At 38.4% G+C, this 26,536-nt stretch overlaps 1 protein-coding gene and 1 long non-coding RNA gene across 2 annotated transcripts in view; one reads left to right on the top strand and one right to left on the bottom strand.

Annotated features, from left to right (window-relative positions):
* Window positions 1-26,536, bottom strand: part of LOC139132773 (uncharacterized) — a 104,785-nt gene that overhangs the window by 56,087 nt on the left and 22,162 nt on the right. The gene's annotated exons all lie outside the window — the stretch shown is intronic.
* Window positions 10,496-13,184, top strand: LOC139132425 (mucin-7-like). Its single transcript, XM_070698777.1, has 2 exons — window positions 10,496-10,921; window positions 11,612-13,184. The coding sequence occupies exon 2, from the start codon at window positions 11,642-11,644 to the stop codon at window positions 12,278-12,280; it is 639 nt and encodes a 212-aa protein (XP_070554878.1). The 5' UTR covers window positions 10,496-10,921; window positions 11,612-11,641; the 3' UTR covers window positions 12,281-13,184.

Below are 26,536 nucleotides of genomic sequence, written 5' to 3' on the forward strand. Positions count from 1 at the left end.
TGAACATGTCATATTCTGTAGACATCTGGTACGTTTTAATATTCAAATTTGGTAACACAGCGGAAACCAGCTGCAACACAAATCTGCTGTGCCCTAGGGCATTTATATAATGTGCCCTAGGGCATTTATAGGATGTTCCATTACATTGGAAGGCTATTTCACAAATAAAAGTTTTAATTCATATCCTAAACATGTTACATTGACAAAAGGGGACGGTTGACGTAAACACATTGAAAACGAAAATATATCAGTTAGGGGCGATAGTTTTTAAGTCGGATAAAACCCTCGTACTCCGGCTCTTCTGGTATATAAAGTCCAACCCTACGATAAAGTGTCTCAGCCTGCAGCCTCGACATTTTATCGTTGGGTTGGACTTTATATACCAGAAGAGCCTGAGTACGCGGGCTTTATCCTATACATATGCACCTGCTTGCAAGTGACATTTATCATGATATTGCAACATTTTAGACTTTAGCAGACTGCAGCACTTAATGCAACATTGTATTTCATCATCATAAAACGTCATGTCAATCAGTTCTGTACAGACAATGGCACTACAGATGCAAAAAAATCGAGAATCGATCGAGTCTACGTTGTTGGTAACACAATACAGTTAATGGTCTTATGTCGCATGTTATTTGGAAAGTGTTTAGGGTGACCATTTAGACTCTGTCGGGTTGCATTCTTGAGAGGTCCCGCTGGACTTTGAACAGTATCTGCTTTTTGTTGGCCCTTTGAAAACACTAATTTTGTAGTCAGAAGGTATTTTCTTTGAACATGATCTAATTGGGCAGCTCAACGATCATACACAGAACATCTCGCAGCACGGCATAGCAAACGTTCAGCTACACCTTGAAGCCCCCAGAATGTTGTTTTGTGTTAATAGAGCATGCGCATTACAGGAAACCCCAAAGTTCTTCAGAAAAGACTGCCCAGCTCACTTCAGATACTGATTCCTACCATGCGCATTTTGAATACATTTTACACAAATAAAAACTCAGTTGCGTAAAATCGTATGCAAGTTTGAAATTGTAACGGAAACGCTGCCAGGCCCATTCATGTTCAGGTAGTGTTCAAATCGGGTTCTGTACTGGTTGCTATTGGTTTTTATGAGTGGAAGTATTTTAAATCTCTATAGTAGATAATAAAGTTCAGAAAAAATAATATAGTGAATTTCAATTTCAATGGAGCAAATAGTGGGATTTTGGCGGAATAATTTTGAACATACCGGTAAGAGTATGTGAACTGACAACTCAAAATCATCTTAAGGTAGCGTGATAGGTTAGTATGAGTACTTTCCTTCAAAACTCCGAAAAACTATCCTTTCCATGTCATTTCTTCCTAAGAACTTGGCCTTTGGAGGTGGTCAGTTTTCAGTATAGTATCATCAGATATGCCGAAAAATTATTCGCTCTTGAAAATTATGCCAACAAAGGAATGCAAACAAACTTCTTGTGTTTTTCCATTTTCTTTTCTTGCCATTTTAGCACGATTCTCTTGGTCTAAATAGTGTAAGTCGACAAGGGATGACAGGTAGTCTACCAAATTTTCACAGGTGAAAGTCGTACAGATGGTCTCCAAACTGTGTCTCAGATTTTTCCAAACACATTTAAGGATTTTAATTTTCGTAGTTTAAATAAACTAAGTAATGAACAAAACATGATTCAAAACCATGACTGGTGATTGTCAAAAAACCTAAGTCGTCTTCAAAAATTTTAAGACACAGTTAATTATGCTGACAGTATATTAAACTTTTAGATTGCTTTGTTCAAATAACAATTGGCTATGTGAGGTGATGGTTATAATTTTCATGGTGAAATATCCCAAATTCGGCCTTTTCAGATCCCCAAAAAACCAAAATGTAATGGTACAGCATTAAAATTCATAGAAAAGAGCTTTCTGGTGATATGCAAGTTTTATGTATATAAACATAGTTTGGGCGAGAAGTTGTCATTTGAATGTATGTCGTCACAAATCTATCATGCCATCGTAAACAATTGTTATATTACGGACCACTACATTTTAATTTGGACCACCAAAATATTTGTTAGGTGGTCCACATGGACCACCACATTTGAAATTTAATTTCGAGCCCTGGTAGCTTATACTACAAGTTCTTAGAGTGGCGGCCATCTTCCCAAGTCCTTCAATTTCCTGCAAACACAACTTGCAGTGTCGTTGACGCTATTTGTTTTTTTATTATTTTTATAGATCTCTACTTCAAACTGAAATCTCTATATAAGGAAAATTCACCCTGGGGTATATCCTATTGCACAGAGGTTTACAATTACAATACACAAGTTAGTAAAAAACCAGACAATAAATGAGGGCGAAATGTCATTCCACTATGTTTCTTGCATTTGTCAAATTGTTTCCATAATTATATGGGAGCGACAGTGTCATTGACGCTATTTTTACCAGTGACCGATAGAGTGCACTAGTTTTTTTTCTTTGTTTCTGCCTATTTTTACCTCAGACACATGTTTGACATCCACATGCTTCTTGTACAAAATCCCATAGCATTTTCAGACCAGTTTTCAACTTTTTACCGACAAAATATAATTGAAAACATTATGGTCTACTGTTGCTTAATTGGACACTTAACTGAAAAAGTGGCACCCATAAAGTTCATAATGAAATCGCATCTTTGGCATTTGTATTTAAACAAGCAACCTAGCGACCAATATAGCTCCACTGTGTTTATGTAGAGAATAACTATTTTTAACACATGTTAATGAAGAAGGTGGAAATCTTTGATAGCTCATTCCAGTGGCCAGAAAAAAGTGGTTAAAATGGCTGCAAAAATACACATAGAAGATTTCATCACAATTAGAATATATCCCATCGGATCATCCCTAAAAACATGTCAACCAAAGCTATCTTAAAAGTAGTTTTTTTGAGAATAAAATTTTCTGACCAAAAATGGCAAAAATTGTCTCAAAATAAAAATTGCAGATTTAACCATAATTTAATATATCATATATTACAATAATCCCTTGGAAACTGTATACCAAATATCAAAGCTATCGACTTGCAGTTTTTGAGGAACAAAATTTTTGACCAAAAATGGCAAAAATTGCCCCCAAAATACAAAATTGCAGATTTCATCATAATTTCAAAATATCACATTACGTTCATCTGTAGGAACCTGCATATCAAATTTCAAAGCTATCACACCAGTACTTTTTCAGAAACACATTTTTTGACCAAAAATGGGAAAAAATGCCAGAAAAATACAAAATCACAGATTTCATCAGACATTCAATATACATTACTTAGTTTATCTGTAGAAACCTGTATACCAAATTTCAAAGCTAGTAGACCAGTATTTTTTAAGAAACACATTTTTGACCAAAAATGGAAAAAATTGCCTTAAAAATTCAAAATTGCAGATTTCATCATAATTTCAATAAATATCATTTACTTTATCTGTAGAAACCTGTATACCAAATTTCAAAGCTATCAGATGAGTAATTTTGGAAATACACATTTTTTGACAAAAAATGGCAAAAATTGCTTCAAAAATACAAAATTTCAGATTTCATCATAATTTCAATAAATATCATTTAGTTCATCTATAGAAACCTGTATACCAAATTTCAAAGCTATCAGATGAGCAGTTTTGAAAATAAACATTTTTTGACCAAAAATGGCAAAAATTGCCCAAAAAATACAAAATTACAGATTTCATCAGAAATTCAATATATATTACTTAGTTCATCTATGGGAACCAGTATACCAAATTTCAAAGCTATCAGACCAGTACTTTTTGAGAAATACATTTTTTGACCAAAAATGGCAAAAATTGCCTTAAAAATGCAAATTTGCATATTTCTGCACAATTTGAACAAATCTGAAATAGATCATCCCTAGGGACCTATGTACCATATGTAGTTTTGAAGAAGAAGATGTTTAAAGATTCTTTTACCATAAACAACAAAAAAAGCCTTAAAAATACAAATATGCAAATTTCACCATGATATGAACAAATCTGACTGAAGTCACCCTAAGTAAACTGCATATCACATTTCAAAGCAATCTGAAAAGCGGTTTCAGAGAAGAAGATTTTTTTACAAAAAACAGCAAACAATGCCCCAAAATACAAATATGCAAATTTCACCACGATTTGAACAAACTTAAGTGAGGTCACCCAAAGTGAACTGCATATAAAATTTCAAAGCAATAGGACTTGCGGTTTCAGAGGAGAAGGCAATTGTACAATTGTTGACGGACAACGATGGACGACGATGGAAAATCAACCTATTTGATAAGCTCTGCGTCGCTGACAGCGGAGCTAAAAATAGTACAAGTCCAGTAATTTTGTACAGCTGTATCTTTTGAGTAAGTCTAGCACCATGTACAAATGAAATCATACTTTTTTCCATACTTAATATTAGGTACCAGTATTTTCCACAGTCAAAGAAGCTTAAGAGTAAGTTTATCAATCTCTTTTCACAGAAGTACTGTCACTGTTTAATGGTTTAATTTACCTCTATGTGTTTAATTTATGAGCTTGTTTTTAACTTTTCAAAGCAATCGGACAAGCGGTTTCAGAGAAGAAGATTTTTTTACCAAAAACACCTAAAAATGCCCCAAAAATACAAATATGCAAATTTCACCACGATTTGAAGAAAGTTAAGTGAGGTCACCCCAAGTGAACTGCATATAAAATTTCAAAGCAATTGGACTTGCGGTTTCAGAGGAGAAGGCAATTGTTGACGGACGACGATGGACGACGACGACGGACGACGAAGGAAAATCAACCTATTTGATAAGCTCTGTGTCGCTGACAGCTATCAACAAACCTGTCACAGAAAATCAATCTTTGAGTCTTACACTATATAGTGTATCGGTATCTGAGAATTTTCATACTTGCACACACACAAATCAAAGATTCCCTATTCTCAAGCGCGGGCCATCTGGGTGTTTGTTGGTTCCTATCTCATTTTTGCTTCACAGCATGGTGATAACAAATAACAGTTTAGAAAACCAATACGCAATATCAGAAGTTCACCAAATCAATATGCAAAGTTTCAATATATATAAATGGCATAAATTTAGTTCTCATGTGCGTTTCACCAGCTGACGTCACTCCGAGGTCAAGAATATTAATTTGGCCATTTCAGTATTTACTTTGGTTACGTTGAAATTCATGATACAATACCATACTATGTCAAACAAAAGTGCACTATTATACAAAACAAGCGACCTATCGGCCGATATAGCTCTGCTGTGTTTATGTAGAGAATAACTATTTTTGACACATGTTGATAAAGAAGGTGGAAATCTTTGATAGCTCAATGCAGTGGCCAGAAAAAAGTGGCTAAAATAGCTGCAAAAATACACAATTGAAGATTTCATCATACTTTGAATATATCACATAGGATCATCCCTAAGAACATGTCAACCAGAGCTATCTGATGAGTAGTTTTTGAGAATAAAATTTTCTGACCGAAAATAGCAACAACTGCCCCTAAAATAAAAATCGCAGATTTCACCATAATTTCAAAAGATCAAATTTAGTTCATCTATAGAAACCTGTATACCAAATTTCAAAGCTATCAGATGAGTAGGTTTGGAAATACACATTTTTTGACCAAAAATGGCAAAAATTGCCCCAAAAATACAAAATTACAGATTTTATCAGAAATTCAATACATATTACTTAGCTCATCTGTAGAAACCTTTATGTCAATTTCAAAGCTATCAGACCAGTACTTTTTGAGAAATACATTTTTTGACCAAAATTGCAAAAATCGCCCCAAAATTACAAAATTGCAATTGTCATCATAATTTCAATAAATATCATTAAGGTGATCTTTAGGAACCTGTATACCAAATTTCATAGGTATCAGATGAGTAGTTTTGGAAATACATATTTTTTGACCAAAAATGGCAAAAATTGCCCAAAAAATACAAATTGCAGATTTCATCATAATTTCAATAAGTATCAATTAAATAATCTGTAGGAACCTCTATACCAAATTGCAAAGATATCAGATGAGCAGTTTCGGAAATACACATTTTTTGACCAAAAATGGCAAAAATTGCCCCAAAAATACAACATTACAGATTCATCAGAAATTCAATATATATTACTTAGTTCATCAATACAAACCTGCATACCAAATTTCAAAACTATCAGTTGAGTACTTTTGAGAAATACAATTTTTGACCAAAAATGGCAAAAATTGCCTTAAAAATGCAAATTTTCATATTTCTGCACAATTTGAACAAATCTGAAATAGATTATCCCTAGAGACATATGTACCAAATATCAAAGCTATCTGACTGGTAGTTTTGAAGGAGAAGATTTTTAAAGATTTTTTTACCAAAAATGACAAAAATTGCCTTAAAAATACAAATATGCAAATTTCACCACAATTTGAACAAATCTGACTGAAGTCACCCTAAGTAAACTGCATATTAAATTTCAAAGCAATCTGACCAGCGGTTTCAGAGAAGAAGATTTTTTTACCAAAAACACCAAAAAATGCCCCAAAAATACAAATATGCAAATTTCACCACGATTTGAACAAACTTAAGTGAGGTCACCCCAAGTGAACTGCATATAAAATTTCAAAGCAATCGGACTTGCGGTTTCCGAGGAGAAGGCAATTGTTGACGGACGACGACGGACGACGACGGAAAATCAACCTATTTGATAAGCTCCGCGTCGCTGACAGCGGAGCTAACAAAAACATTTTCGTACTTTGCTAGTACATGTAATCAATAATACGTTTTTTCTGTTCAAAAACTGTCAGCCAGTCCATGTTATAGTTTTAGACTCACAAAAAAGCAACTTATATTCAACTAGTCTTAGAGTCACTGGTAACACTCCCCCTCCCTTCCCATCCAGTCAAGACAAATAAGTGGATAAAAGTGTTCAATATGGGAGCTGTAAAATGAAAATTTCTTTAATGGGACTTCTGGGTTTGCGTCATATTGACTTCTAGGCAATTTCCATAAGAATTTTTCACCAGTAACTTAAATGGGCATGTGACATTGTACAGAAATTTCTATTCCAAATCTTGTTAGTGTGGTCTTACATTCCTAACATTGCAGGGAACCATGCATGAAATATATTCAGCACGTTCTCATACAGCAAAATTCAGTGCAACCTTGTAAACCTTTGTGTAAAATGTCTGGCTGAAAAGTTTCTGTTAACGTGAAAGTTATTCTACTGTTTGAGAGTTGAACATGTCAATTTGTTTTAAGGTTACACGTACCTTTCAATAAGCAGATACAACTGTAATACTATAGGAAAATCAACACAATTCAACCAATAAACAAATTTGAAGGTGCAATGCAAGAAAATCCAAATGGAGCTAATTTTCAATTTTCAAACGGTTTTATCATCTTGATTATTAATTTTTAGGCTTATTTTTAAATTTAGAATCTGTGGTCTGAGATTGAAATACAGGAAATAGGTATATACTGCTGTGAGGATGGCACTTTGCGGCCATCTAAATTTCCCTCTGACAAACTATTTCAACCAATGCACTATTTCCATTTTCCCAATTTTCATTTTACCAAAGATCTCATTTTCCTATTGTGTTTCAGGCGTGGCAGCTGATAGTATCTACCTTTGGTCTAGTTCACATCAAATTGTGACAGTTATTTGCATGGGCAACTTGCTTTCAATGGATCAAGTAACGAATGTACAAAGAACCAATCATGTTGGCGCCGCAAAGGAAAGTCCGATATACCAGTAATCAGACCTGCTAAAGATTTGCGTGCTTCCCATCAATGTCGCAAGCTCGTATCTTGTCAAAAATTAGTGACAGCCATTGGCCCAATCAGAGTGTGGCATCCACATTTGATTTTATCTGTCAGTTTTCAATCTTTGTTCGTACTGGCTCATCTTTTTCAGTTGAAGTTGAGATTCCCACAGTACAGTGTTCAAGATGGAACACAATGATTTTCTCATTATGATATTGACCAAGACATTTTCAACTTTCCACAGACTGAACATTCTCAATGGTGTGAGGTATCAACAATAAAACACTATGTTCCTGATCAGTGATGACATTCACGGGCAAACTGTGATACAGCAAGAAGAAGGTGAAGGTGGGGAATTTCTGTCGCATAAAGACGATGCAACTGTTGCTGAAATATACCGGTATGAGGTATGAAGAATACCGACTGTTTGCAGCAGCCCACAGAGACGTTTTGGCTCTAAGATCTGAGGAACGTAATTCCAGTTCAAGTGGTGACCCAGTCCCATACCCAGAGTTAATTCTAGGACGCGCCATTGCGCAATTTGCGCAAAAAAATCTCGAATGGCCCTCATTTCTACCTTTGATGCGCCACCAAGGGCGCAACATTTTGTGAATGGGTCGGTCGATCACGCAGAGTTCACTTTAGTTCATACATTTACGTAGCTCCCCGAAGGTCATTACCTCAGTCATAGTGTGCCATGTTAAACGATTCAGTTAAATTCGACCTTTGCCCACTACGGCATAAATGTTGGTGCATAGGAAGCTGGGTAAAAAGGACTGATGTAGGGGCAATGGTGTATTGGAGCCGTGCGCATGTGGTACGATCGATGAATGTAAACAACGGCTCTGGCCGCCGCGTTATCGTGAAAAGCTAGTCCGAGTCGCCGCTCAGATTTTTAACGCCAGTACTATATAATAGTTGATGAACCCAGGATGATCGGGCAGTCCCTTAAATTGAAGCGTTTGCAACGTCTATCGTCCATACCAGCGAAACGTTGAACACTGCAAGGAAAGCATTCATGCTTGGCCAGCCATATGATCGTTTTGAAGAGCAACACAGTTCAGGTCGGACATATCTCGTTATCCAGAGTAGCCAGATCAGAACCAATGATCGTAAATTTGCTAATACATACAAGTTATGTATAAAAGTTAATGTATCGATCACTTTATGTAGGTCGTACGGGTTACACTCTCGTGTTGTATCAGTGTGATAATTGTCGACCAGTGCAAATTGGGGGCCACTCGGAGAAATCCTACCGGTGCGCTAAGCTTTGATCATGATCGTTTCCAGTCAAAATCACAGTCCGTAGTAATTTGTGCAGTTGTTAAAGTCCGACATCAGTAATTCATCACATGAGTTACGTAAACAATTGAATCAAACCAAACGGTTAGTTTGCTGCTGCCATTGTTGGGCCTGTTGCGTATACGGAGCACAACTTAGCTGTAGGCTAGCTTTGTTGGTTACAGGTGGCCCGATCTCTAGTATTCTCCTTTTCTTGACTTGATAGACTATGGTATTTTCAGCAGAAAATTCAGGGGTTTTACATGTGTGATCATGACGGCCCCCGATTTTATAAAATGGCCCCCTTGGGACAGGAGTAGGGGCCCAAAGGAGCCCCTTGTTTTTACGTCCTAGAATGAACACTGCATACCCACAACCATCAGCGACCTCTGCAGTACCAACAACAGGCAGAAACTCAGGGAACTTCAAGACTTTTCCCCATGCGTTCCCCAGACACAAGATCTACGAGGGGCATGGATTTAGACCAAGTCCAAGCAGCCCTGACGAAAGATGTTCAACAAGAAAGTCTGTGAATTTGGTGACGCATGAAAATGGCAGCTGCCTAACGGAGACCGATGTGGTATATGTGACAGTGTCACAGGGAATGTCCACTGTTAGTAACGTAGTGGACTCTGTGAAGAACAAGAGTACTTTGGATATCAGTCCTCTTCTACTGGACAAAGACCTGCTACCAATTAGGGAGACATCAGCCACTTTGGGTGATACCGGTACATAACACTCGACTTGCAAGCAAAAGTTGAATTATAAGCTTAACATGCATACCGAACACATTCAAGGAGTTTTTGTAAAAGCATAAAAAGGCTACGCTGATTTCATATATTTGGAGCTAATTATAATCAATGAAATCTATTTTTCAGTTTCCTTATTTCTTATTTTCCCTATTGTGCAGTTTTATGTTTAGCTGTATTCGGGGTAAACAAAGTGAACATTCTTACTATCTCGGCCCTCGATGGATGAACTGCGTTCAATTTTTTATTCAATAAATCAGCAAGTTGCTGTGAATCGGCTGTGTGTGTAGGTGTATCATGTTGGGCAAATCACTTTGCTTATCTCTGGTGATTGCAGTTGTTGCTAAAATTAGTACAAGCACTCATCAGTGTAGTTCACCAAGTTCTCACACATTTTGATTGTTGTGTAGTTTTATATATGAGTCAAATGACTTGGCAGCTATTGAAGCTGTAGCATTTAACAGCCTATAATTGTATACATGCAGTAATAAAAGCACATTCGCAAAATGCGACAAAAAGTGCTCAGTGGCGAAAAAAAACAACACTTGGTTCGCCACGCTAACGAAACTGTGGCGAATGAACAAGCCTCGAACACAAGGAATGGTTTCAATAGTAAAACCCCTATACACAGAACACATTAGCGACAACTGTCAGGTGACTAGAACCATGTGACTGCATGCTGATGCCTCTGCCCATGCGCATTGTACAATAGGGCATTTAGGGGGATGCTTGCAATTTTGCATTGGTACATGTGGTCTGGGGCAATTGATTTATTTGATGCGATAGCGTTGGTACAGGTTGCATGCATAGCCTTGTGGCAGCAGGTTCATGCGGACATTAACAATGCCAACCACGCAAACAGACATTCACTCCTACTTCAGGTCAAACAATGATACGGCCACAAAGCCGTCTACCGCTGCACGGCCGTTGGAGAAAAATTCTGACATCGACAGCGGTGGAGCAAAGCGAATAAAGTATGACCACGATTCCCATCGCACTGTGACAGCAGAGCACAAGCGTAAATTCCCATGGTTGTATCAACAAGGGCAGTATTTGTACTGCAGTTTGTGTAAAAAAAGTGATTGCAGCAATGTTTTCACGACAGGGAAATCTTGCGAAAAGCCCAAGAAGGATGACTTCACGAAGCACGAGCGATCTAAAGATCACAGGTAGGTCATAGGCTAACCTCTTTTTTTAATATCAATTTTCACGAAATTTTCAAATTCGTCATAATGTCGAAATTCCACAGATTTCACCAAAACTTTTTGACTACGTAATAACACGGTAAAATTTGCATCGTCATACCATAGATACAGTACAGTCAACGCAGAACCTGTCATTGTGATGGCATTTTGCAAGCACAATGCCAGCACTCTTAGCGCATTATGCCAGCACAATTGGGTGTGAAGTGCCAGCATTTTAGGAGCACTGTGCGAGCACTTTACGGGCACTGTGCCCGCACTGAATAAAATGTGCCCGCACAATGCGGGTATTGAACTCAAAAAATGTGTGTCCAGAGGCAGTCGTCGGTGACAACATGTACTGCACTTCCTAACTGAAATAGCATCTGTTTCATATTTTTGCTTGCCAAGGTCTCTTGTCATCAATGTTGGCAAGTGATATTACGCGAAATAATTTGGCCATATTTTTGTAAAGGACTACTTTCAAATGAGATTTCAAGGCACAGATTTCGTTTTTGGTAAGAGTTACAATAAGAGAAAAGGAGCAGTCGGGAACTTTCTGTCTTTCCCTCCTGCGGCAGCTATGGTTTCAAACAACGTTATTAAATGCTTTATCAACAACGTTAACCTTAAAGTATGGCTATTAACCGCGCAATATATAAATTTTATATTCATCAGATCGCAAAAGAAAATTGTCCGCAAGCAGGGATGGATGCCACAATTCCAGCGACGAAGACGACCATCCTTTGGCGGCTAAATGCAAGCGTCACATATCCACTGTCTCCAGAGACCGAGTCTATCAGAGCTGATGTCGAAACCAATCCTGTTAAGTTGCCCAAACCGGCTTGCATCAACTCAGTGACCAATACCCCGATCAACACAGACCTGACCCCCGCCGGACCACCAGAGCCGCCAACAACTGCAGCGTCGGCGGCGACCATCACCAACTCACCGACTGAGTCTACAGCTGCTTCTGGGCCAACCAATGCTGACCCACCAACGAAACCTGCATCCACCACACAGCCAATCACCGTCGACCCATCAACTGACGGTGAGTGTGAAGCTACCCAAGAGCAAGCCCATCAACCGGCCGCGCCAACAGCTCATGTAGATCCTATCATCGCCAATCAACCAACCGGGCCTAGCGCTTCTGCACAACTTACCGTAGTCGATCCATCAACCGACACTGAAGCCACTCAAGAGCCGACCTACGCTAGTAATTGCCTGAGCCTACAGCCCCAGCAAATTCTACCATCGCCAGTCAACCAACCGAGCCTAAAGCGTCAACTAGCTTCGAGCCACCGACTGAGCACTCAGCAACATTACCACGGAAGACTGAGCCCGTAGCCGACACAGTGCAGACTGCGGTCAACTCTCCGATCCAGACTTCACCCAGGCACTCGGTCAGTACTCAAACAGATGAATGGGATTTTCCGTGCTTACCCGAGATGCCAGACCTGTCCGACATCCTTTCACCCGAGAGAACAGAGTCACAGAATGAAAGAAATGAACGTTTCTTTGCACTTGTGCTGCAACAGTTGGCAACGCTGAATGAGAAGGTCGATACACTGTCCACAATATTAGACGTCCGGAAGAAGGAATTCCTCAACAGTAGGAACCAACCGCCTCTATCCCAAGAAAAGGCTGCTCATTCAAGACCGGGGCTGCACAGTCAGGTAGTCACCGAGACAGCACGGCGACTGTTCCGGTCAAGAGTTATAAGTGCCAAAGTACGTATGTGTTGAGGGAGACCAAATCGTATTGGGTCGCCCCGACAGCAGCGTTCTTTATGGGCAAAGACAAGTATGGAAAGTGTTGTGACAAGGCATCGACTGGTCAGAAGTTGGTTCTAAAACTGATGGAAGCTGTTTTCACCGATGAAGAAATGGCGTTGTCTAACCTGTCCGGGGGACGTGTTGCTTGCAGGGTTGACAAGAACGTTGAGGTCGTCCACAAACAGAAGTTAGATCCCCGTCGCATCGAAGCAATCACCGACCAAGCAGTGCTGCAGTTTCCAGGCTTTCTTCAGACGCGTGAAGAACAAAACCTCCTGGCAGATGCGATAAATGGCAAATGTCGCCATTTGTGGCAGAAGTTTCGGAAATCTGCTTGCCATTAGCTAGAGTCACAGTAAAGCGTGTTTAATGAAGTCAGACAAACAAAATCTTTCGTATTCTGTGTATTTGATTTTTTTGTATTTGATTTTTTTCCTTTATTCATGATATTTCCTTTAAATGTCTGAAATTGCAAATGTCGAAAAACCGAACCACATTTTGTAAACAATGAAAGGCTAGTCAAATTCACGAATTTTCCTTGAGAGGATATGTTTTCTTTAGAATGTGGATGTTTTCTTTGAATGTGTACCTAAAGTAATAATGTTTTCAAGTAATACACTGCATTCATTGCCTTTGCTCCAGTAATAATTTATTCTCGAGTATTTTTGGATGGGAGGTATGGTTATAAGAGTTTTTTCAGGTATTTTATTGAGAAATATAATCAATGTTGCGGAAAGTCCAAGTGCCTTGTGAAGTACGCATATGCGTGTGACGCAGTTCATCTACCAGTAACACAAACAAATGTAATGAAATAGAGGTCAAACGGGAAAACGTTTTTATTAATGGCATATAAAACCATTGCTTTCTACAAAAGTATTCGAAGATTCGATTTCAGACAGAAGTACTGTTGAAAATCTTGGCCGACCTGCACCATCACACTCACCACCTTGTTTGTTTACGTGATTCCACCATTGATCACAAGTTTAAAATTTCACTAAACAAAACGAATTTATCATTACAGCCACGTCGACGTACACGATCCACGGTGTGTACACTCGAAGGCAAAGTGGGTCGAGGGCTGCCGATTGTTTTAAGAGGTACCATTTTACGACAGTCACACAGAACTCCTATGCTGAATGCCAAAATGTCACAAAAATTTACGTCTTTCAAAGTTTTACGGTAGCATGAACTCATGATAATTTCGCGATCGTTTTTTCAGAAGTATCGGGTATCTGTCCAACTTTTCAGATTCAATTTAATTATTTTAAGCTTTCAAACGACCAAGACACCTAGCAGTGGCTCAGGCTAAACTGTTTAATCAGAGATTATGCATTTGTTTCCGCGAGTGGCGACGTGCAGTGCCATTTATCATGTCGTAGACATTTTCTCCATGCTCTCGATAGCGTAAGCAATATGATCCTCGCCTCGTTAGTCACGCATAGTTTTCCTATGAAATCTTGCTGCCGCAGGATAACCGTTTGTATTTATTTTGAACACTACGAAAGAATACAGCAGCCAAGAAAACGGAGTTGGTTTGAAAATGTATGAATGAAGGACTGTACTTTGTACATTTGTATACGTGTCAATTCCGAACCGTAGTAGTGCTATTGAAGTGTAGGTCCTATAGGCCCGATGCCGATACGCTATCAGTAGACGAGTACTAAGGGACCTTGTCAAAATCAAACAGCCCGGCTAGCCGAGTCGCTCCGCGGCGCTCCGACCAGAGACTCGGGTCGCCTAGGAATATCCATGAGATATGCAAACGTATTCATGAGGTACGCATATTCATAAGTTGACCCAGACGGTGGGACGGTGTGGTAGCTCACCACTGAAAAGCTGATCAAATCCGACCCACGCCGACTGCTTTCAACCTTACACGATTTTTGAAGCTACGATAGTACTGGCTTGCGATTCTTGAGGTTATATTCGTGAATCACTCCTGAGATTCTACGATGCATTTTTTCTACCGTACGCGTGCACTTAATACGGCAATGGGGTACCCGCACAAATCGTAAATAAAAAACCCGCCACATTTGGTTGGAGACGCACAAGATGTCAGTGTGCTGTATTGATAAAACTGTGTGAACAGATATTGCAACATTGACGCAGATAGTGCGTTGACCTTGTAACGAGGAGTTTTCAGTCATTTTTTCAAACTCAATTCTGTTCAAATCCCAGATTTCTTTGTATGATAGAATCGCTAAAGAAATTGTACTTGTGCTACATATCACTATAATCAGGACAAAAAAGATGGTTTGTAACAGCGGAGGAAGGATGGCTGCATACTGAAAAGACGTGCTGTTGAATACTTCTGTACATGTGTGACAGCCAAAGAAAACCGTTATCGGGAATTTGGGTTGGCAATAAAGTTGACTTGGGGAACTCGGGTTGGCAATGAAGCTGACATGTCAATTACTTTCAGTGCGTTCACAGGAGGTCACGGTGTTTTTTAACGTAAGTCACAAAATAATTTCAATCAAATATAATTCCATTCAAAGAAAATTATTCTCTGAAAAAAAATCTATGTTGAAAAGTTGGTTATGATGTTATTCTGACAGTGCGAGCATGGCCTGAAAATAGACGTTCTCAACGCATGATTTCAGAAGGTATCACAGACCTCAAATCCCCACCGTGACGTCTCAAAGGTTGAAGGTTAGTATACTGAAGTATTTACGCTAGTGTATGACTTTTTAGAGATTTAGTTGCGGAAGTACGGACGATGTGTCATTGCCTTGCATCGTGTTTTACTTTATGATCGTTATTTTTTAAACGGTTACGATTAAAATGTTCCATGTGGAATGAAAGATGGCACATTTTTGAACATTTTTAGTAACGATCTCTTTTCAGCTTTAAGGTCTGTTACTTGCTGTCTTACATTATTTAATTCACTCTCCTGTTCTACTGTCTAACTTACTGTCTAAGTGTTCTAACTCCTCTGTCATCTCATGTTGTTCCTGTCTCATCTGCTGCTGTTCTGTCTGTAGCTCTTTAATGCTTTCTTGGGCTGTGCTTATTTTCTTATCCCTCCTTGCAATTTTTTTGTTGAAATTCCTTGTACATGACTTTTTAAGTATATCTGTAGCATTTATCAACTGTTCTTGTACTGTGTCTAATTTAGCTGACTTCTTTTCAAACTCTGTCTTAAGATTCTCAAGTTCATTCCTCTGCTGTTCCCTAGATCAATCCTGTTGATTAAATAATTCCTGTACTCTTCCTGGTATTATACTTAACGCTTCCGGCACTTTTCAATCCCTGGTTCTCGCATTAGTGGAGTTCTCCTCCCAGTCAAACACATGGCCAGTATGATGTTTGATTTTTATAACATTAATTACACAAACTCATCTCAACCTTTTGTCACATGTTGCTAATCCTGCAAACAGAGATTATGCAAGCTTTGATTGACGGTCAGTTCAAATAGTCAACGGTCATTGATTCCCCACCACAAACACTCGAATTTCCTAAAAAATTGTCTTCCAGTCGCGTTAGACTTTGAATATAACCACAGAGTTCGATCGGCAGCAACTTCACGCTGACCGCTTGGCAGTCTGTCTGGTTTTTTGCGGCCGGGGAAAACTAAAAAGTGGCATTTTCTGGAGCGTGTGCCCGCGTGTTGCCTGTTTGGTGTCCACTTACACAATGAACGCCGCCATACCTTGGCGTCCTTTTAAAGGGAGGCTCCGCCTTTAACGCTTCCTGCAATATGTCGCACTCCTGTCTAAGATACTCTTCAGATTCTGTTACTTCTTCTTACTTACGCTTTAATGCTGTGTTTTCATGCTGTTGTCTTATTACTTTAGTAGCTAGTTTCTGCTCTTTTACAGTCTTGCAAGATGACATTAGCCGCTGTGCATTAGTTTAACTAGTTAGTACACAAAATGGTGCAGCGAGATATGTAGATATTTTGTCACTAGTTTTGTTTCTGTTTCAGTTCACCACTTTGTCATAAATTCCCTTAATTTTGTTATAGAGTGTTTTTGGAGGAACATCATCTACCAAAACTGCTGGAAACTTTTCTTTGAAGGAATTAATCACTTTCTGTTGAAGTGACTCCTTTTCTGACAAATAAAACTCATAAATATCTCCTTGTGTGCAGTCCCCTGTTCTACAACTGGTAGCCATTATCTATGGTACTGTTTGGTAGGTAAACATAGGGATAAAAGCAAAGTTAATCATCAATAGTTTAATCTTTACTGAAAAACAACCAGATTTAGAATTTTATTCATTGTATTTAGTGCAATTGCTAGCTGTGTACTAAACAAGTACGGTACATGCACGTCCAAATCAAGTTCAACACAAATCAAATTTGACACAGCAGCTAGATTTCCAGTATTTTAATGGACAAAAGACGTACAAAATTACATTTTGATAAATATTCATTCATAAAATATTCTGTTTGTTATTGTATAGGTCAAAAACATTTGATTTTCTCTTAGTTTTGATGGGAAAAGTTCGAAAACAGAACCCGGAAATGATTATACCAGCTACGAGTTCAATCAGAAATACCCGGATGTAAACAAAACTTGACAGACGACCACGGCGAAAAGTGGATTCCGTAACCACCAAGGCATGATCAAGTCACAGCTTCAGTAAAAAATTACTGAAAATAGCTTATTTTTTTATAACAGTAGCCAGGCAAATGTTCAAAAAGCAATCCCTTGAAGTATTTCGGGAAAATATACCTTGTTACGGCTATAAATAGATGTAACTTCGGGTGTAGAGCTCCGACATCGACGCCTTTTGCACTGAAATACAGGTTGACTCATAAATATTCATTTTTTGATGTCATCATACCAAAAGATCCAATCAACAGCTGCGGATTTACCGCCAAACCCGAATGGTAACACCCCCTATCAGTCATTCGAACAGAGGTCACGTTCCACAAGAGGTCAACCTCCGCCGTGAGGGCAGTACTCGCGCCTACTCACTCCCTTTACGGCTGGGTTTTCACCCTTTTGACAGCATATTCGTCATGAAATAAGAGAGAAAATAAATTTTTAGAAAGTAAATTGTTGAGTTTCATATAAATTTTGATAATTCTATGCATGATTTCACTTCTACAAAGGCACAAATTTAGTGAGGTAACGGTGAAAGTATGGCGCAGCCCGGCGTTCGCACGCACAAAGTCACGTGACCGACCACCCTAGTTTCATTAAGTTTTCATAACTCTCTCACTAGTATCATGGATAAAAAGGAAACAGCTTTTACAAACATCTTTCCCATCAAAAGAATAACTATAGGATTTTATCTTCCTCAGTGTTCCCTTTGTTGTTGTCTCTGAATTAAATTCAATTGCTTCTAACTTCGATAGTAACAATATATCCTTTTCAGTTTTTGTAAATTCTCTCATAGTCAGTTTATAGTTGATTATTTCCTCATCTCCAAACTGTTGAATACACTGACTTCTACCATTACACTGTTGCTTTGCTCTGTCTACGCTATCTGTCATCTGATCGTGAAACTCACCTTCCGTAACCTCAGCCTCACAACATTGCGTATACACTGGTGTATACGATGTCATCGTCTCATCATCGTGATCAACAAAATTGTCAGTCATGTTTTCATCTTCTGTACTTGTTTCATTGTTTGTGGTATCTGTCCCTGCAACATTGTGTCATTGTTGATCAAAATTTCTTCTGGGTTTTCTTCCTCATCACTTGAACAGTCGCTGCTTGCAATAGCAGTACTCGTAGTCATTGTAAATTCATCTGTATTGTTCAACACGGCTGTCAACTCTTCATCAACTGAAAAATATTTCTGGGTCATGTTGACAAAATGATCCTGGCTGGGCCTTATACCGGTATTTGAAACTGATCAGACAGCGATGAACTTTTAGGAGGGAACTTTTAGGAGACTCCTTGCCGAAATCTGAGACTCAACTCTTCCTACGTAACGTCGGCTGCCCTACATTCATGTTGATAAACAACGCTGAAAATGGCGGCCAATCTACACCTATAATAATTTACTCTGTTCATAGAGTGCATATCATTACCTATAAGTCATTTAAATGGCCAAAATACAGGATCAATTCCACAAAACACCGCAATGCATGAGTGGAAATGAGTTGTTTTTATGCGGGAACTTTAAACATGTTTTTCTATTATCATGCAAATTTGCCGAGAGGGCCCTTTTCTCATTCCATGGCCCATATGGTATACATGTTTGTCAAATAAATATCATCATAGTTTGTTCACTTTCTATACCATGGTACAGATTTTTTATATCTTGTCACTGCCGTTAATGTTTTTGTTATTCTACACGCAGACATCTCTTCCATCTGATGATGAGGAAGAATGCAGTGAAGTTTGCATGGTTCCAATGCAAAGGCTTCAAATATACATCACTTAAAGAGAGGAATGGAACAGAAAGAAAAGACATCCAGTCACCCAAAACTTAAACTAAATCAAAGAGGGTTCACCAGGTTAAAGCACAGAAGTCAAACAGTGAGGTGTGTTGCAGTTGCATATTGTTACTGACATGAATGCTTTACCCTATTACTCCTGGCAAAGACCTACCGTACTCTTGGCGATATGATAAATGTTTATTACAGTAAATATTTGCCGGCTAATCCTCATTCTGACATTTTTAGGCATGAGCAAACCTTTGACATGTCTGGCAGCAGCTGTGTACTTTTAGTGTACTGCTAGGGAAAGTCAAATTTTGAGGTCAAAATGCTTGTCGATCTGGTTCCGCTCTGTCAATAGTACATTTACAACTTGTAAAAACACATTTATATCATTTATTCCAATGATGCTATTTGCGTTATGTGGTATTTAGCCTCCATTTACCATACAAGCTTATATATGTTGCATCTGGAAGCTTATTTTAGAGGCTGAAAAATGTATCTGTCCATGTAACAGTATTCATTAATGAATGTATACATCCATTCTTCCATCCAGCCATTATAATTGTGAAACAGTTACCCAGTTTGCACCCCAAGGCTCTGGGGTTAAATTGACATCTGAAGATACCATGTTGTATGACGTCTGACATAAGAAAATATCGAAGACTGTCCCTCAAAACTATATATTTTTGGAATCACCATGAAACACTTGTCTCAAAAATATGCAAATTAAGGTCACGTGACCAAATTCAATATTCAAAATGGCCACCAACATATAAATATTTGTATCTTTTCAACATGTTTGCTTATTTTCACTGGATATTCTCACTATTTCATCAGTTTCCATTGCTAAATTATTTGTTTCTGTAGGAGTAGCACAAGAGACATAAAATTGTAAAAAAAAATTGTGAAAATACCTTTATATTTATGATTTTTTACTTTATGAAGTCTAAGTAAACAAAGGCACCGTATAAGGGTCAAGGTAGATCAAAACTTAGGGAAACATAAAGTCTGACATAAGAAAATATGGAAGACTGTCCCTCAAAACCGCATATTTTTGGAATCACCATAAAACACTTGTCCCAACAATATGCAAATTAATTATGATAACAGCACCAGTGTATTATTTAACCTGTTTAAGGTAGCTTTCCGCCTTTGTTTTGGTATTTTGAGTCAAAAACACGATTTTTTTTTTATCCCTAAAAAGTATTCCTATAATATTGATCTTCCTTGTGTGTAGAATATCTTGGTCGCGAAGTTCCTGTTTTTGGGTGAAATTTTGGAATAAAAATGTACGAGAGGCACAGGTGTACATTTTGGCGTTTGAGACTACCGTTAAGTCTTGATTGACAAGGGATTATGCTAAGCAAGCAGCGTCACAGTATTCACATGCACTTAGACAACATACGCTGTGAAAATCCCATTAGCACCTACCGTTCACTGCGTGGGTCAAGACCATAGTGTGTACCTGGCAATATTAGGCGTCGAAAGGTGGGTCTTACCGTTTTTCTCATAGGGGTGGCCGCTCCCAAAAGATCACAATTTATCGACACAATCGGACAAGGTCAGACTTATGACATTGTTGACGGTACAATTTCAGATTACACAAACGGCCCACACACTAAATGTTTTATCTGGGACATTTTTGTGCTTTTATAAAAGCACCAGGAGTGGTGGATAAGTTTCGTAATGTTAAACATCTTTGAAGAGGCTGTCCCGTATACATAAATGGTACGTTCCACTGGCGGCCTTAGTGACAGCGGGAACACTTGAATACCGCAACAGACACCCTTCACATCTTGAACATTCAAGCAACATTCGGCCTCTTTCGGCCGAAGTTTCGGCTTCTTTTGGCTCCAAGACATTTCAACACCCCCGTTATGATTTATTTTTTCCCTTCAAACTTATTAGTAACTGACAGACCAGTCATATTCATAAGCGTGACCTTTGCGTTCTGACCAGTATGACTTTTACAGTGCCGTTTTGGCGCCGCTTTTCAAACTTTGACAGTGTCAGCGGCTATTGCTATTGAAAATGATATGAAACTTTTCTCACGGTTTTTCACCATGTTCTCACAAACTTTAAAGCATGTTAATGCTGACACTATACTTCTCAGTGTTTTGATTTGTAACATTTGGCACGAGTTCCCCCAACCAGGTAGTGCCGAAACGTCTTTGGTCGCGCTGCTTAAACGTATTGGGGTCGGAAATTGTGCTGCCGAAACGACTTTGCGCCGAAAGGTCTAGAAACCCGACATTGTCCGTTCGATGAGAATACTAAGTTGAACAGTTTATGAATAAAAATGAAATATCAGAAAAAGCGGCACTGGAACTACTTGGGATTAGAAAATACAAGGTGGAAACAAATTGCATGGGCTTCAAAGACAGCGACAGCAAATTTTCCCAAGGCAAAATACGTAGCGATGCAGAAATCACACGCCACAAAAGAATAGCTGCCTCGTTTGCAGACGTTTTGGCACAATGGCAGTGAACTGATAATGTCGAAGTCGTTTCAATCCCGCGGTCCCGTTTTTCCTTGTCCCATTTCGTTTCCGGACCGCGCTATTACCCAAAAATTGTACAATGCAACCACCCTAACACTAAATGAGAAACCGACCTTGACAAGGTAAAAACATACGTCGACTAACAAATGTTCATCGTACACCGGACGAATGTGAATCAAATGATTTTATGGGAATGGACACGACAACATTGTTATCAGTTTAATATCATGGCAGTAGCCAAAATGCCGCAGGACTGCGACCGAAGACAAATTTCAATATGAATTTGACCGTCACAACGTAATAACGTAATCGCCCTGAGTTTTCATCAACATGTCATCATTGGTCGGTAAACCATTGAATGAGACGCTTACCGGGCTAACTACTTGAATACAGTGCAAAACACCATCCTAATCCTGAGATTTACATGTAATGAAGACGGGTCTGATATCATATTCGCCTGGAATCGATGCCATGGTACTCATGTTAGATACGAACAACAGCAGAGAGTAATATAGATCTATCTGTGACGTATGAAGCTTGACGAGCAGTCTATCGAATGCAACTTGCGCTTGATGAAATGACGTACTTTTCTTTATGTTCATGTTTTCTCAACTTCTCTCCTTCGACTTTTATGCCGCTGACAAGCAATTGGTTCATTTTAGCATAAATGACTCCAGAAACGGTCTTCACCACAGAAATGCTGTACAGAGTGAGGACGAACTATTGTCTCAGAAATGCTCGCAGTTTGATCGGTGTTAATCGGTTTTCAAGGCGCGTGAAGATCTAAAATGGCTGCTCACTGAATCCTCGGTTGCTCTAACCGTAATGAATCACAGCATGGAGCTGTTCTTTTTTATCTCCATGATCACAGACACCGCAAATGTACATCCACATACAAACGCAGATATTTTTGTTGTCAGCCAATACTGTTTTCCCTAAATCACTCATCGGGCTCGCTTTCATTCCGCAGCCGTGAGTCGTTTCCGAGGTCGAATCGAATGCTGCCATAAACTTACAATGTATGTAGTGTACGCTTGTCATAGAGGTAATCAGTCCAAGCGCTCGTGTAGACGGCATCGAGATGCCGTAGCAGTTCCGACAGTTAGGTCGAACAGTTAATACTCTATTTAAACCTTACAACTAATCAGTCAACAGATTATGCATAATCCCTTCCCTGGCACTCCCCAAGTTTATTAACTCATCAGCTACTGTGTAGATTGCGCTCTAAAAAGAGTACAACGTTCCCAAAATTCACCCTTTTTAGCCTCATTTCGACCGTTGACACTAATTTCAATGAGTGAATATACTGTTGAAGTTGAACACTTTGATTTCACTATCTGGTTTTAGTGTTTTGTCGGTTGAGTATATTGTTTATTGCCATTCAAAAGGAAAAAACAGAACCAATTTACTAAATCGCCTTTTTCTCAGTTCGGCATTTTGTCACATTGCAGCACGTTCAAAAGAGTTTAACTCGAGAACGCGTGAACGGAAGTTCACCAGATTTTCACAGACGTTTGTCAAGTAGGTTGTCTCCAAAACCGTGTCTCACTTTCTTTATGAAGATTTTTAAAGACGAGTTATTGCTGCTTAATTGGGCGGCATTGTAAGACTAATCGGTGGATAAACTTTGACTCAACGATGTGAAAAAACTAAGGCCTTTTTCAAAAATCTGAGACACGGTTTTGTAGCCATTATTCTGAAGACCAGTTGCCCGTTAACACCTAAACAATAGCCCCTCTCTGCTCAGACTTAAACTTTTTTACGTGAGACCACCCATTTTCTTTACACTTTCACTAAGATCTTCAAAAAAATTCATCGCACACTAATTTTCTTGATAAAACAAAAAAATTCATAGATATAGCTTTCAGGTGATATATAATACTTGGGTAAAAGTACACATCTTGATGGCAAAATTCACGTTTGAAAATAGGTCGTCGCAAAGGCGGAAAGCTACCTTAAACATGTAGGTATTGGCCAAATCAGTGAGCAGTGATACTTCTATACATGTCCTTCAGTTAGCACATTTACACAAACCAACCATGGTTTGAAAATAAAATCAAGAAAATAATGCATAAAATTTGCAGTTATTTGGGCTTTAATACAGCATACTGAATGACCCTTTGCTGCTTTTGGTGACTTGATTAAACTTCAGAATACTATTAAATGGTTCTGAAATTAGGGAGTATTATTGTAATGATAAAGGAGCCAGGATGTTTGTATCAAATATTGCTGTGTTTTTTGACAATACCAGAAACTACTCTATAATAGTGACTTCTTTTCTGTATTATGTGATGGAAACACACATTGCAGTGACATTGAATGTGAGCTCATCTTAAATTTGTCAGAATCATAAACAAATGGCTACCCCACCATGATTTAACAAGCACTTGAACACTTAGAACATGCTATTAATGCTGATGATATCATAGCTGCACTAGATTCAGCTTTTGAAAGATTTGATTTCACACCGATAGATAAGCTTGTGGGTTTTGGTGCAGATGGCATATCAGTCAACTTTGGTAGAAACAGATTTGTTGCAACTTTGATGAAGGGATGTTCCACCATGGATTGTGCAAATACAATATTTGACTCATCAGTCAGAATAAGCTGTCAAATTCTATTTCAATGGATCCTACTTCACTGATACAGTTGTTGATTTTTTAACAACAATGTGTTATTTTTACCACTGCTCTCCAAGGAGATTGCATCAGCTTCATGCTGTTACAGAAATTATGTCAAAGGAAATTTCCAAGCCTACAAAGGCCAATGGGTCGATGGATTGAACATACCAGTAAAGTGCAAACTCTCGAGAAACTGATGAGAAAAGTGTGCACAGTTGTTGAAACAAATACAAAGCCTGTAAATGGCCTTGCTAAAGCTAGGGGAATAATTTGAAAACTTTCCCAGTACTAGTTCATGCAGACCATGCATTGGGTGGCTGATATTCTTGATCAAGTTGACCAAGTATCTCTTCTATTGCAGTGTAATGACATCATAATCCCTAGTGCCTTGTGTACAATGGAGTGTACTAACACAACTGCCCTATATTGCCTGATAATGATGGAGTGAATTACACAGCCTTAACCCTTTCACCCCCAGTTCCCTGTATACAGGTCCAACTTTACCATAGAAAACAATGGATTTGGGACAAAAACCATGGTGGTGAAGCCTTAAGGTGGTTGGAAAGGCTATTTTTGCACCAATTCTTTTCTCAGAGTTTATGTCAAGTTTCAAGTGTTAGAATCAAGATATTTAGTTCAAATTTTTAGGATAACTCCCTTAGTTAATATTTTCTCCAAAGAATATAAAAATTGTATATTTGCAGCCATGATTTTGAAATATGACACCAGTAGATATTAAAATTTAATTTTTCATATTTTTTTTACATATTTGAATTTAATAATAATTGGATAGTATTAATATTACCAAATTAGTTATAAATATGTTGACACTATTTATTTTAAGATTTGTACGGCAGGATTTGTAAATTAAATTTGTTTTTATGATTTTACATGGGTTTATATATCAAAAAATTATTAAAAATTCTTTCAAATTTCAAAATGTGATTTTTCAAAAAGTACTTCAAATACAGGAAAATTGTGCCGTACAAATCTTATCTGTAAACTTGTTAATAGGCTGTAAAAATTCCATGTCCATATCTCATTTCAAAGTTGGATTAAATTGGTATACAATTATGTAGGAAAACTGTTATTCTGTCAAAAATGTTGAAAACAAGCCATATTTGCACCCCTCTTTTGAAGTCATAGAGCAGTTTTTTTGGTTAATCTCACTTTTGACACCTCTTTGACACTCAAAGAATCTAAAAATGCATTTACAATAGCAGTCACTCACTCTGAATGCCAGCACCGCCTTGTCAAACTTTCCTGAAAAACAGCAAATAATGACTTTCCCTTTTCAAACATTTTATTAAAAGCTAGGGGACCTCTACCATAGTTAATACACTAAGGACTCCCTAACTTCTTCTTATTTGGTCAGTTTTCAGAAGTTTTAACAGGCTATAACTCTGTAATGCCTTTGTGCCCAAATGTCTAGTTTTTTTTATTCCACAGAGAATGTTGACTACTTTTATATTTTAATAGTTTTGTTGAAATTTATAACTGACGCTCTAGCCTTTCCAACCACCTTAAAAGAATGTGTTGGTGAAGAAAAACAATAAAAACTGTGCAGCTGTCTTACCAACAACCATAGAGTGTTTACAAGGTCACTGCCATAGAGATGCTCCTCCCTACATCATGTACCATTGATGCCAGGTATGCTAGTTTACAGGAAAGATATTTTCAGGCTTGTTTGGTGTTTGACCCATTAAACTGGCCTGAGGAACAACCGGAGTTGCAAGCTAAATGGTATTGGTGAAATCAAAGGGCTTGCTGAGAAGTTTGCTGCTGTGCTGGAGATGAATTTGACTTGCCAACAGCATTTGATGAATGGCTTAATATCAAGCTACTTGTGAAGGCCCAACAGTGATTCAGAGGAAAGCACCCTTTGTTCATACCGGTATATGTAACCCTGTGTGTGGAAGATACTGAAAGGGGAGAGTTAAGTGGTATTTTGAAGATCATACGTATTGCCTTACTGTATCCGCTGCCTACTGCTGTGTGTGAAAAAGGTTTTTCTACAAATGATAAAAAAGTGACTCATTCCAGCCCCGCACCCACACAAAAATTGACCAATTTAGGATTTTGGCCCGTCAACTAGTTCTATTGTTCCCAATGTTTTTACACAAATGTTAGGTTAGTCCAATGTACTTGACACCTTTCGGGAAACTTGTACCTGGTTGGTCTAAAGGGCTCTTCCGATAATTTTGTATGGACCCTCGTGCTGTATTTTTAGTGATTTAACATCAGCCAAATAAATTACAGAGAAAGGAAGGTCAACAAAAAACGTAAAAAGGGTCAAACTAAAAGACAAAAAAAGAAAAAATCAAACAAATAGAAAAAGTCGCACCCAAAAGAAAATCACACGAA

The sequence above is a fragment of the Ptychodera flava genome, chromosome 5 (genome assembly GCF_041260155.1).
Source record: "Ptychodera flava strain L36383 chromosome 5, AS_Pfla_20210202, whole genome shotgun sequence".
NCBI classification, from domain to species: Eukaryota; Metazoa; Hemichordata; class Enteropneusta; family Ptychoderidae; genus Ptychodera; species Ptychodera flava.

Coding starts and splice junctions, on each gene's coding strand:
- LOC139132425 (XM_070698777.1), top strand. CDS start 11,642: ATGGATGCCACAATTCCAGCGACGAAGACGACCATCCTTTGGCGGCTA.